The sequence below is a fragment of the Rhinolophus ferrumequinum genome, chromosome X, assembly GCF_004115265.2.
Source record: "Rhinolophus ferrumequinum isolate MPI-CBG mRhiFer1 chromosome X, mRhiFer1_v1.p, whole genome shotgun sequence".
Lineage (NCBI taxonomy): Eukaryota > Metazoa > Chordata > Mammalia > Chiroptera > Rhinolophidae > Rhinolophus > Rhinolophus ferrumequinum.
The window spans coordinates 95,338,337-95,351,522 of NC_046284.1; the positions used below are offsets into that span (position 1 = coordinate 95,338,337).

A 13,186-nucleotide genomic window follows, 5' to 3' on the forward strand; every position below is an offset into this window, starting at 1 on the left:
ACAGAATGGTGTGATCAGCTGTTTGGGAAAGGGGGAGAGAACAGCAGTTTGTTCAGCAAACAGGTTGTGTTTGTTCAGGAAGTGCTGAATCCTTTAAAGGTGTTAAGAGATTTCGAAACAAGACACACACAAGCTCTGCCATCAAGGATCTCACAGAATAGCATCAGAGACAGCAGGGCAGAGATGTAAACCGTGATAGAAGTACAAGAATGGTGCTAAGTCATGGGCTTGTGGTAAAGGAGACAAGAAGTGTTCTCCTAAGAGGTAGAGCTTAGAGAGGCAGGCAAAGAGTTACTGAAGAATGCTGCTTATTCCGTGAGAGGAAGTATGCCTCAGGGGAAAAGGTTGGAAGAGCCCTGCAGGGGCTGACTTTTAGCTTCATGAAAAGTCACATTTCATTGGGGAAACTGTAAGTGGTACAGCATTATTGAAGCACATTTTAGGTGCCATCGTTTTTCAAAACAGCCATCATTTATTGAGCATCTGTTGTGTGCCAAGCATTTCACAGACATTCAATTTTTGCAACAACCTATTGATATGGGTGCCATTACTTTAACTTTATTGTTGGGGAAATTGAGGCTTGGGGCTGCAGCCTATGAAGACTATGCAACTGGGTGACTACAGTGGTCATTTTCAGTGCTTCCCCCAGATCTCCCCGGATGCCCTGTTCCCAGTTCTGTGTCCATCCCCTAGATTCTGAGTGCTTTGCTTTTAATGACTTGCACCTTTGATCTTCTTCAGAAGAAGACGCTGCTACTTCAGAGGACTTCCCTCTTTGTTCTGACAGGGAGAGCGTCCCCCGTGGGCACCCTGTAGCTGCCCAATACTGATTGGTAAAGGATTATGACCGTCTAGCTTCCTTGCCTGGGGGCAGGACAAACTCAGGTGTCATTCATGCCCCAGAACTCCCTTGGGGGAGCAGGCTGACTTTGCCAGAGATGTCACCTTGCTGGGCTTTCACCACTACCTTGTCCTGCCTCCCCCATCCCTCCCTGGTCTCCCCTGGGAGCACTTTCTTATGAAATAATTTGCACACCAATCTTTGTTTCAGGGTCTGCTTCCGAGGAACCCAACCTAAGACAGTGACTTAGCTGGGATGCCAACCCCAGCTAGTCTGATCGGAGACTTCGTGTCCCTTCTGTGCGACATGCAGCCATCCATTTTTTTCCTCTAATTCTGTGCATTATATTTAAATTAATTTTTCACCCTATGCTTTCAGAGTTTCTGGACTCAAACTCTACGGAAAGAAACTGTGAAATGCTGAATCTGGTTTTCTCTTTTTCAGAAAAGCGGTGTCCTACCCTTGCCATGCCAGCAAATGGAGGGTTCAAGTGCGTAGATGGTGCCTACTTTAACTCTCGGTGTGAGTACTATTGCTCACCAGGGTATACACTGAAAGGGGAGCGGACCGTCACGTGTATGGACAACAAGGCCTGGAGTGGCCAGCCAGCCTCCTGCGTTGGTAAGACGATCACAGCCCTCAGGAGGCGCATGCTTTGAGAGGAGCAGGAGGTGTTCATCCAGTGGATTGAAAGGAAGCATCAATATTCCACGTGTAAAGCATAAGCACTCAGCTTTGCTTTTGGTAGCTCCCTTTATACCTAGTTCTCTGGCTCAGCACAGACCTAACCTCATTCTCTATCCTCCAGCTGATTTCACAGCTGATGGCTTTCATCTGACATTTGTCTCTTTCTTGGCTTGCTATTGAGGCAGCTGCAGGCTGGCAGAGGGAGGGCACATTCCCGCTGCTTTAGATCAGGGATCTGCCTTGTAGCGTTGAGCAGTTATTGACATTTGCAGAGATGGTCCTGCAGAGAGCATCTGTGTTTTTCAGCCTGCAGATGTAGTTCCTTTGCTGTGGATTCCGCTAGTTAGCAAGCACTCAGTTTGCTGAGCTGGAAGGTATTTGGATAGGTTACCTTACTCTGGGTTTGTTGAGCAGTGATTCTCAGGTTTTGTTGTGGGAGCAGCAGCATCACCTGGGATCTCTTTAGAAATGCCAATTCTCAGCTCTGCTGAGTCAGAAACTCTGGGGGTGGTCCTAGCACTTTTGCTGTAATGAGCTCTCCATGGGGTTCCAAAGTGAAATAGAGAGCCACTGATCTAAGGCAGTGCTTCTCAAACTTTAACATGTATCGAACTACCTGGGGACCTTGGTAGAAATGCAGATTCTAATCCAGCAGGTCTGGGGTGGGCGCTGGGATTCCGCGAGTGCATGCTCTAGTGCAAGGTCTCTGAACCTCAGCACAGTGGACTTTTGGGGCCAGATAATACTTTGTCATGTGGTCCTGTCTTCTGCACTATAGGATGCTTAGCAGGTCCTTGGCTTTTACTCACTAGATACCAGTAACCAGTAACATCCTCCCACACCCAATTGTGACAATCAAAATATGTTTCCAGACATTGTTAAATGTCCCCTGGAAGGGGGAGGAGAGGAAGGAGAAAAATCACTCCTTCATTGAGAATCACTGCTCTAGGGACAGTGGATTCCCACCCTGGCTACTTACTGGAATCACCTGAGTGTCTTTTATTTTATTTATTTAATTTTTTAAAAAGATTTTATTGGGGAATGGGACAGGACTTTACTGGGGAATAGTGTGTACTTCCAGGATTTTTTCCAAGTCAAGTTGTTGTCCTTTCAGTCTTAGTTGTGGAGGGCACAGTTCAGTTCCAGGTCCAGTTGCCATTGTTAGTTGCAGGGGACACAGCCCACCATCCCTTGCGGGAGTCGAACCAGCAACCTTGTGGTTGAGAGCCCACTGGCCCATGTGGGAATAGAACCGGCAGCCTTCTGAGTTAGGAGCACGGAGCTCCAATCACCTGAGCCACTGGGCCGGCCCCTGAGTATCTTTTAGATGCTATTCATGCCCTGGGCCTACCCTAGAGGTTCTGATTTATGTAGGTTGATGTGAGACAGCTGGAGGAGGCAAAGTGACATTATAAAAGCTTCCCAGATGGTTTTCACATGCAGCTAAGATCTAGCACCATTGTCTGAGAGCAATAGTTTTGGAAAAGTGGTCCCCTGACCAGAATTTCAACCGTCACCTGAGAACTTGTTAGAAATGCGAATTCCCAGCCCCACTCCAAACTTGCAGGGTTATGAACTCTGGGGTGGGGGCCTAGTCACCTGCATTTTTTCACAGGCCCTCTAGGGAACTCTGATGCTGTAAAGTTTGAGATCCTGCTTTAGCAGGTCAAATTTGGGAAGAACTTTACTACCTTTATATTCAAAATAGTGCAATTAGACCAGCAGTGCTAGCACCAGCAGGAAGTTTGTTAGAAATGTACAATCTGGGGACCCTACCCCAAACCTTGCAAATCAAAATCCACATTTTTTTTTAAACGCTAACATTCTTTTTTTAAAAGGGAACAGGACTTTACTGGGAAACAGTGTCTATTTCCAGGACTTTTTCATTGGGGAACAGTGGTGTGTTTTTCCCCGGACTCATCAGCTCCATCCAAGTCAAGTTGTTGTCCTTTCAGTCTTAGTTGTGGAGGGCGCAGCTCAGCTCCAGGTCCAGTTGCTGTTGTTAGTTGCAGGGGGAACAGCCCACCATCCCTTGCGGGAGTCGAAACAGTAACCTTGTGGTTGAGAACCCGCGCCCCAACCAACTGAGCCATCAAAATCCACATTTTAATAATATCCCCAGGGGATTCCTGTGCCCTTAAAGTGTTGGGGCAGACTGATCCAGGGCAGTGGTTTTCAACTCTGCCCTCTGTTTACCATTTCAATGTGAATCTCTGAGGCCCTGGTGTTTTTCCAAAGCTCCCTCCAAGTGATTGAGAACGACTGTCCCAGGAGATCCTTTACTCATAAACTGTTAGAACTGCCAGGATCCACCATTAATCAGAATATTCTAGTCCAATCTCCCATTCTACACATGAGGCCTGAGAGGTCACGTGACTTGCTTGAGTTTGCATAGAGCCAAGCCTTTGTCTCCAGGCTTGCAGGCCCGAAGTCCCGGAATGCAGGCACAGCTGTGGCACTGATATGCTAAGGCAGCTGGCCATAGGAGCGTGGCTCGTACCCTGCTGGGACCTGCCAATTCTACAAAGAACTGTTCAGCTCAGTCTGCTAATGTGCTTTATCCCAAGGACTCCTTCCTGCCTGCTCAGTGTCTGGAGCAAGTACTTCAGGAGTAAGACTGAAATTGGATGCTACCTTTTGGGGGGTAGATGTGCAACAGCTCCTCTGGCCTCAGTCCCCGGGATGTCTCCATGATGGTACCACTGTCCACTGTCTTCTCTGGCTGCATCAGCCACCCTCACTCTGCTGTTATGTAGTTAATGAGCTGTAGCCAAGGTACCTGGCCCAAGGTGTGATCAAAACCTTTCTATATCAGAGTCGCTGCCTGGGCCATTCCAGATATCATTTGATGACAGCACCAGGTCCAAATAATTACTCAGATAGCGGACTTAGACTTACTGTGTTTTGCCATGTATAATGTGCTTCTGTGTATAATGCACACCCACGTTTTTGGCCCACACTTTTATTTTTCCCCCTTTTTTCCGCCTCTCCCCACCCCCCACTCCAATTCAAACCATTGTTTCTCAGTCTAGTTGTGTAGGACACAGCTCCCTGGCCCATGCTGGTATTATTATGAGCCTTGCACTCCCCGCTACTGAGGCAGTTGGTTGCCAGTCGTCGCTCATGGCAGCACACGTCAGCCTGCGGCAGCCCGTGGCAGCCCAGCTCCATGGAGAGCTGTTGTTCACAATCTTAGCTATAGAGGGCGCAGCTCACTGGCCCATGTGGGAATCGAACCGGCGACCTTGGTATTAGGAGCACAGCGTTCCAAACACCTGAGCCACTGGGCGGGCCCCATTTTAATTTTTTAATTCAAATTTTTATTTGTTTACATTTAGGTACTTGTGTTTTTGTATTATAAAGGAATTTTGGCATTGATTTTTTTTTTTAAATCATATTATGGTACAAGAAATTTTATGTAACAAATAATTACAAAACACAAGGTACAAAACACAGATACAAGGTACAAGAAATTTTATGTACCGGTAACAAATTTACGATATTTACATATCATCAAAGGCCAAGAACTCTTTGTCGTTGCAAGTTCATTTTAAATTCAACAAAACCGATTATTGTATTCCAGGGTATATTTTGCATATGGATATCATTATTGATTTCTAGGGTTACACTTTTAACTCATAAGCATTAATAAAAGAATTAAAAACATTTATATAGATACATTAATACTATACATGTATAACGTGCATCCGTATTTTTCCCTCACAAATTTGGACAAAAAAGTGCACATTATACATAGAAAAATACGGTATTCTGGGCTTCTTTTTTTTCCTAGGGTTCAGGTAGGAGTTTGTATTGGTCAGTAATTGGGAAAACAGAAACCAAACTAGGTATTTCAAACAGAGGGGGATTTAATATAGGGAATTGGTTACAAAAGTATAGTAAGAGCTGGGGGATCAAAAGAGGAAAAACACTGTTATTAGAGATGAGTTACAGCAGAAAGCCATTCCAACCAAGGGCTGGAGGAGCAAAAGTGGGATAGTAGTGTCACCCAAAGTCCATAAGCCCACCCTTGATGCTGACATTTCTATAACTGATACCATCATTGGTGAGAATGAAGTCAGGAGCCCACACTCCTGCTGATATTTCAGGAGCCCAGGAAATCTTCATTGAAATTCCTAACCAGAAGCATAATGGCTTCCACCTTCTTCCTGATTTCTATTCTCATGGGAGAGCCTCTCATTGGCAAACCTATCTGGAACCCAGCTGGCAAAAGCAGCCTGGGAAATGTAACTTTGAGACTTTTAGTCCAGTCAGTAAAAGGGAGAGTATAGAAAAATTGAGCATCAACAGAATATTTGGCACAGCAGCCCTTTTCTGGGTTTTAGATTTCTCCCCAGAATCATTGTACTTGTCAGTAGTGAAGAGAAGACTGCAAAGCAGTGCTGGTCATCCTGTGCAGGTAGAATGGTGCTGAGGCTGTGAACTTTGGACATGCTCCTCTTGAAGGACATAACCTAAGGCCAGATGTTCAGGTCAACAGGGCCCCTCACAGATGTTGCTTTCAGTATCTCTCCTGTGACTTGGTGTGTGCAAGCTAACTCTTGAAAACAATCCAACAAGTTTTGAATCTCTCCTTCCTCACATTGGAAGGGGCAGAGAGGATGGGAGGAGATGTTCAAAACTTTCTGCTAAGCAAGCATTGGCAAAGAGTTCTCTAGGGTTCACACTGTTCAGATGTCCAGATTGTGTGCAACGATGGAAAGAAAATGCTAATTATTCTCAAAAAGCAACAAGCATGTCTTAAGCTGGACCAGATGGGCCTGGAATCTTCCCAGAGGGAGAGAGAAAGAACCACAAAATGAACCCCAATTTCAGGGGATTGAGAGTTTGTCAGGGCAAGGTTCAGACATATTTGGGGGAAGGGGGAATTGTGCATGCAATTAGGTAGGAATGGCTGAAAGGGTACCAGTGAGTCACAGAGAATTGAGCTTGCAGGAAAAAACAGACAAGTGGACAAAGCAAGCAGACAATTCTTCCTTTGATTTTGGTGATGCATAAGCTGGAGTTTGTCCCCAGTGAATTTTACTCCAGGGATATCACTGACTCTTTTGGCTTTAAATGTATTAAATTAGTTTAATCAGTTTGTGTGTTGGTGGGGCTATGGGGACCTTGAGCATAATAACTAAGAGCCTCAGCCTATTTTAGGAGGTGACACATGGTGGCTGAGTAGTTCCCAGATTTCCACACAACCTTGAACAGTGCATCTTGGCCAGAGCTGTGCTGAGTGCTGAGAAAATTGTCCCAGTTCTCCTCTAGGCCTGGAGGGAAGCAAGAACGCTGGGCTGACTTTTGACTCAGAGGTGGTCAGTTCTGTGGTTTGGCAAATTTGAAAGTACCACAAGTTAAAATTAATTCTCTTATGCAGACCACACTCTGGCAGTGGAATCAAATCCATGGTTATTTCAGAAACAGATGTTGATAGAAAGAAGTCAGTGTAGGAGAAAAAAAGCATACAGCAAATTGCAGGAAGGCATAATATTGAAGGAGCCGCAACTTCATTGATATAAAAAGAAATAAACCTTAGAATGTAACAACTGTAACAACTATTGTTCTGGGGGGATATTTTTTTCTTTCTTTCCATTTTTAGTTATTTTTGGTTACACCCAGCATTTAGATAGAACAGTGGACAGTTAGAGTAGACACATGATCTCTCCTTTAGGCTAACACTCTTTCCTAGGCCAAAAGAGGAAAAGAAAACAATTAAAGAAAATTAAAAAACCATAGACAATGAAAATCCAGCAAATATCATTCAAAACCAACTTGGCTTTTGGAATTGTTCTCCTGTTTTGTATTTCCTACAGACTAGAAAATAATTGAGAGGTAGTACTAATGAAATTCTAGGATAAAAAAAAAATCTCTGAGATTCAGGATATGCAAATTGATGGAATACTTTTGTGGCTTCCCAACTATCTGACGGCTGGGTTTACCCAATGAACCACAGGGAAGTTTGCTGGGCCGCACTGCATCATTTCCAGGGATTTAGTTGAAAATACAAACAATGTGGGGTCTAAGAATAAATGCAGATGTTGTTGTAGATGACCTTAAATTATGCCAAATGTTTCCTGGGTTGACAAATACACATTCTTTTGGAAACTTTCAGGAAGCTACTTTCAGCTTTGAAACCACTTGATTGGTTGACATACTGATCCACTTTCTACCTGACAAAGTTTGTTAGTGCAAACTGAACAGGTCAACTTTTAGTGGCCCTCTCCAATATAAACATATCACCAGTGAGTTTTCAGTTGACCATCTTTCTGGTGAAGATGGTGACTTTTAATTGTGGAATTCATTGTTTCCCTTCTTGCCTCTTTGTCTATTTGGGATTTTTTTTTTTTTTTTTTTTTTTAAAGGAGAGTACAGCTCATAGTGGCCCATGCGGGGATCGAACCAGCAACCTTAGTGTTATCAGCACCACGCTCTAACCAACTGAACTAACCGGCCACCCCATATTTGGGAAAGTTTTTAAATGTTACGTGGTGCCAAAGAAACAGAACTGCTTCCCAAAGACATATACAAGGATTGCACTCTTCTGGGGAAGCAAATAACTGGGCAAGTTTGCAGTGTCCAGGTTTATTCTGCCTTTGGCAGTCACTCTCTTCCTATGCTCCATGAAATGATCACTTCCGCCCTCCATCACCAACCTCATACTATTTTATATTTCTATCAGTAATCTATTGCTGCACAACAGACCGTGCAAAACTTAGTGGCTTCAAACCACCATGATATTGCTCATGGTTGTTTGGGTTGGGTAATTTGGGCAGGTTTCAGAGACAGTTCATCTCTGTTTCACTAAATAGTGGCTGAGGTGACTGACTAGGGCTGGAGATTCCAAGATGGCTTCACTCACATGTGTGACATCTCTGAAGGTGGCTGTACTGGCTAGGGTTTGGCTGAGTCTCTTTCTCTCTCTCTCTCCATAATTTCTCATTTTTTCCACATCACCTCTCCAGTCAGATAATTGGACTTCTTTAGATGGCAGCTGGCTTCCAAGATAGTGGAAGTAGAAGGTATCAGTCAGATTCTTTCAGGGCCTAGGCCTGAAAGTGGCATAGGGTCACTTCCCTTGCTTTTTATTAGTCAAAGCAAGTTACAAGGCTGACACAGGTTCAAAAGGAGGGGAAATAGACTCCACCTTTTGGTAGGAGGAGCTGCATATATATAAGGGGATTATGGGTAGCCATCTTTGCAGGAAATTCAGCACAATATTTGTTAGAAATCAGTGCTTGGAAATCATTAGTGAAATACATCTTGAAAAATGCCACACAAAATCTTTTATAGGAGTAATTTGAAAAAACAGGTGTAACTGTTTCTTCTATACCATTCAGGTATTATTCACAAGGCCAAAATCATAATGCTTTAAACAAAATATAAGTTCCATTCCCATAAATGTTAGTACTTAAGCAGTCCAGGGCAGTGTCCTAGGCCCCAACTCGTTCTCACTTGTTCTTTCATACTCGCACCTTTCATTCTGCAGTCAAAGATGGCTGCTCCAATTCCCTACCACATCCACATTCAAATCAGGGTGGAGGAGGAAGGAAAAAGTGGGGTACACTATCCCAGACACTTTTTTAAAAAGCAAAACCCAGAAGCTGCACATTACTTTTTCTCACAAGCCATTAGTAGAACCCATCACCTAACTTCAAGGAAGACTGGGAAATGTAGTCTTTACTCTGGAAGGCCAAAGGCCCAGGCAAACTTTTTTTGCTACAAAATAAGGGGGACCATACAGTGGATGAACAGTCTCTACCACATTGACTATACAGATGGAGAGCTGGTTGATGTGAAAGATCAAGGTATAAAAGAAATGAGAGAAAAAGCAGTTAAAAAGCCAGTTTGAATTGGGAATGTAGGAAGTCAGAGAGGAAAGGGGCATTACATAAGGTCTGTTTGTTGTGAGGAGTTGTGATAACCCTTTATTTAGGATAAGAGTATCATCTTGTCTTAGAATGAAGTGGAGAGATGGGACCTCACTACAGGTCAGGCAGTCTCAGACACAAGTTATTGTCATGTTCTGAAGCACCTATTAATCATGTATCTAGCAGACACCTTCAAACACAGATCACCACTGGACAACACTTTTTAAGCAAACATTTTAGGATGCAGTTCATTTACAGCCTTAGTTTAAAAGTTCTTTGTTTTCTTGTTACCTGTTGGCCAGGACACTGTCCATTTAACCTCTTTCTTTTTCTTTTTAAGATTTTTATTAAAATATAGCTAACATACAATATTACAGTTTCAGGTGTACATCATAGCTATTCAACATTACACACCTGGCACTACACAGAGTTATTGCCATATTATTGATTATATTCTCTATGTTAAAGAAGTGGTCACCATGATAAGTCCAGCAACCATCTGACACTGTACCACGCTATCACAATCCTATTGACTATATTCCCTATGCTGTACATTACAGCCCCATGACTTATTTGTTTTATATCTGGAACTTTGAACCTCTTATTCTTCTTTATCTTTTCCCCTCTTTTTTAGTTTTCAATTAGAGTTTACATTTAATATTAACTTCAGGTGTACAGCATAGTGGTTAGACATTTATATAATTTAGGAAGTGATCCCCCTGACTAGTACCCACCTGGCACTATACATAGTTATTACCATATTATTGATTATATTCCATATACTTTACATCCCCATGACTATTTTGCAATTATCAATTTTCATTTCTTAATCCCTTCTCCTTTTTTACCCTGTCCCTAACCCCCTTCCCATTTTTCACCCCGGTAAATCTAGTATCCATATGACATCACACATAATTATTACAATATTATTGACTCTATTCCTTCTACTATACCCTACTTCTTCATGACTACTGGGGAACAACCAGTTTGTACTTCTTAATTCCTTCCCCATTTCACCTACCCTCAACCCCCGCTACCATCTGGCAACCATCAAAATGTTCTCTGAATCTATGAGTTTGTTTCTCTTTCGTTTGTTTATTTTGTTCTTCAGATTCCACTTACAAGTGAAATCATATGAAATTTGTCTTTTGCTGTCTGACTTACTACACTCAACACAATACTCTCTAGGTCCATCCATGTTGTTGCAGATGGCAAGATTTCATTCCGTTTTATTTCATTGTATAATGTACCACCTCTTCATATCCATTTATCCATTCAGGGAAACCCAGTTGCCTTCATTTAATATCTTGGCTGCTGTAAATAATGCTGCAATGAACATGTGGATGACACGTCCCCTCAAAGTAGCATTTTTGAGTTTTTTCAGATAAATACTCAGAAGTGGGATTATTTGGTCCTTCTTTGTCTCTTGTTAAAGTCTTTGTTTCAAACCCTATTTTGTCTGGTATAAGTATTGCTACCCCAGATTTTTGTTTATTTGTTTGTCCTAGCTAGACAATTAGATCTAATGTGTCTTTTGAAGCAAAAATTAATATAAGATCCGGTCTTATTTTACTATAATATAAGACCGGGTCTTTAATGTAATGTAATGTAATGTAATGTAATGTAATGTAATGTAATATAATATAAAATACTGGGTTTTATATTAATTTTTACTCCAAAAAATGCATTAATGCTGATTGTCTGGCTAGGTCTTATTTTCGGGGAAACACGGTATGTCTCCCCGTCTTAGTAGAGTGGCCTTATGTAGGACCTGTGCTGTGGGACTCAGTTATGCAGTCTTCCTGGTCACCTGAGCCACGGACTCCAGGTGTGTCTCTTGTGTGGGTTGTGTGTTCCCTCCTGTTGTAGTTGAGCCTTGGTTGTTGTGTGCACCTCAGTGGGAGGGACTGACCCTTGGGCTCATTGCTGGTGAGGAATGGCTTTGCCTACAGTGGAGGATTTGTGGTGCGGGGACTGACCCTACACAGCAGGATCTGCCTTAGCAGGGCTCTGGTGCCTGCCCAGCCTGCCCTTTGGGGGTGTCATCATTGGAGGTGGCTGGGTGGATGATCCAGCTTGTTTGGAAGCTGGCCACTGGGTGTGCCAGCCCCATGGCCACCTGGGAGGAGACCCGCTGTAGGTCAAGTTCATCCACAGCCTGTGCCCCACCTAGGACCACCCAACAGGAGTCACAAAGCAATCCGCAGATAGCTGCTGCCTGCACGGAGCTCAGAAGTACCTCAAGAGGTCAAGCCGTGAACCAAGGCTGGCTGCCACTAGTGCTGGGCTTAGGGCTGCTCAGCCAGAGGTATAGGATATGGTCAAGCCAGATCCTGCTTGTCTGGATTCCACAAACCTTTCAGAGACCCTAGGAAAGTCTAAAGCATGAGCCATGGCAGGCAGTTCGTACAAAAAAGCCACTGGAAGTGGCTTGTGTGTGCCTGAAAGTTGGTTGGTGCCGGGTCTCAGAATCACCAGGGTGTGGTGTACAAAGGGTGTTGGCCAGCTTGAATAGAGACTTAGATATGGTGGCCACCTGCGTCTGCACACCAGGATGGGGGAGGTCTCAATAAAGAAACAATGGCCTTTGCCAGCTCCTCCGTCCAGGAGAAAGCCGCCCCTCCAGACCTCATCCTGAAGCCAGCGAACTCAGTTCCTCCTGTATGTCCTTGTCACCTCCCCAGCTGCTGCTCTAGCACTGGAGCTCGCAGCCAGTGATTCCGTCTGTAAGTCCACGTGCAATCTCTTCAAAAGGAGCGCCTGGGACTCCAGTCGCCCTCCAGCTCACTCAGCCACAAATACCCACTGGTTTTCACAACCAGAAATTTTGGGATCTTATCTCCCTGGTACTGGAATCCTGGGCTGGGTACCTGGGGTGGCACTGGGACTCCTTGCTCCTCCTGGGGTTACCTCCACAGCCAAGATATCTGCCCCTATCTTTAATGGTCACATGCAGGTGTGGGACCAGCCTGTTCCATGTCTGCTCCTGCTACTAGTCTCAAGGTGGCTTCTTCTGTATGTCTTTAGTTGTACAGCTTTGGTTCAGCAAGATTTCAGGCGGTTGTCAATCTTGGTTGTTTTGTAGTTTAGTTGTAATTTTGATGTGGTCGTGAGAGAAGATAAGCACAGCGTTTCCCTAGTCCGCCATCTTGACTGAAACCTGAACCTCTTTCTTATTTCAGCTGCCTACCTGGTTATATGTTTTAAGGATCCTTAGTACATAGTTCAGCTTCTCAGATAAATAGTAGTTGATACAGTGCAATATTTTTATTTCTGGTATTTTATTTGCAGAGAGGGAATTAGAGCACAGAGAAGGGAGACAGTTTGTGAGATGTCTCCAATCAATGGGGCAGAAGCCAGGATTTTCAAGAGAGTTTCAGGATTTCCACACAATAACTGGCTCTGTGGGCATCCTGAGTCAAAAAGGAATCATTGTGATGTTTCTATAGCAACTTTGTTCATTTAATTAATGGAAATTTATAATACCTTGTAAAAAGCAATGATGGCTATGGCTGTGTAATAATAGGCTTATGTCTCTGGAGCATCTGTGAAAGGCAGGCCAGCTGGTCTCATCAGCTGAAAAAGAGGGCATGATGCTCGAGGATGCAACAGAATCGAGTTCTGCTGCTCTTCGAGGATTTATGGGGAAGCTGTAGCAGGCAATCACAAAAGAATATGTGAGGTTGGAGGAAAACACTAGGTCAACAGCAGGCACACACACAGGTGTTTATAGCTAATTAAAATAATTTAAAAATACGTGATCATGTCTTAAAATCCCAGA

At 43.7% G+C, this 13,186-nt stretch overlaps 1 protein-coding gene across 2 annotated transcripts in view; it reads left to right on the plus strand.

Moving 5' to 3' along the window:
• Nucleotides 1-13,186, plus strand: part of SRPX (sushi repeat containing protein X-linked) — an 89,626-nt gene that overhangs the window by 50,451 nt on the left and 25,989 nt on the right. For both annotated transcript variants that reach the window (XM_033108994.1, XM_033109003.1), the window contains one exon: nucleotides 1,286-1,462. In XM_033108994.1, coding sequence (XP_032964885.1) covers nucleotides 1,286-1,462 — 177 coding nt within the window. The remainder of the gene's footprint in view (nucleotides 1-1,285; nucleotides 1,463-13,186) is intronic.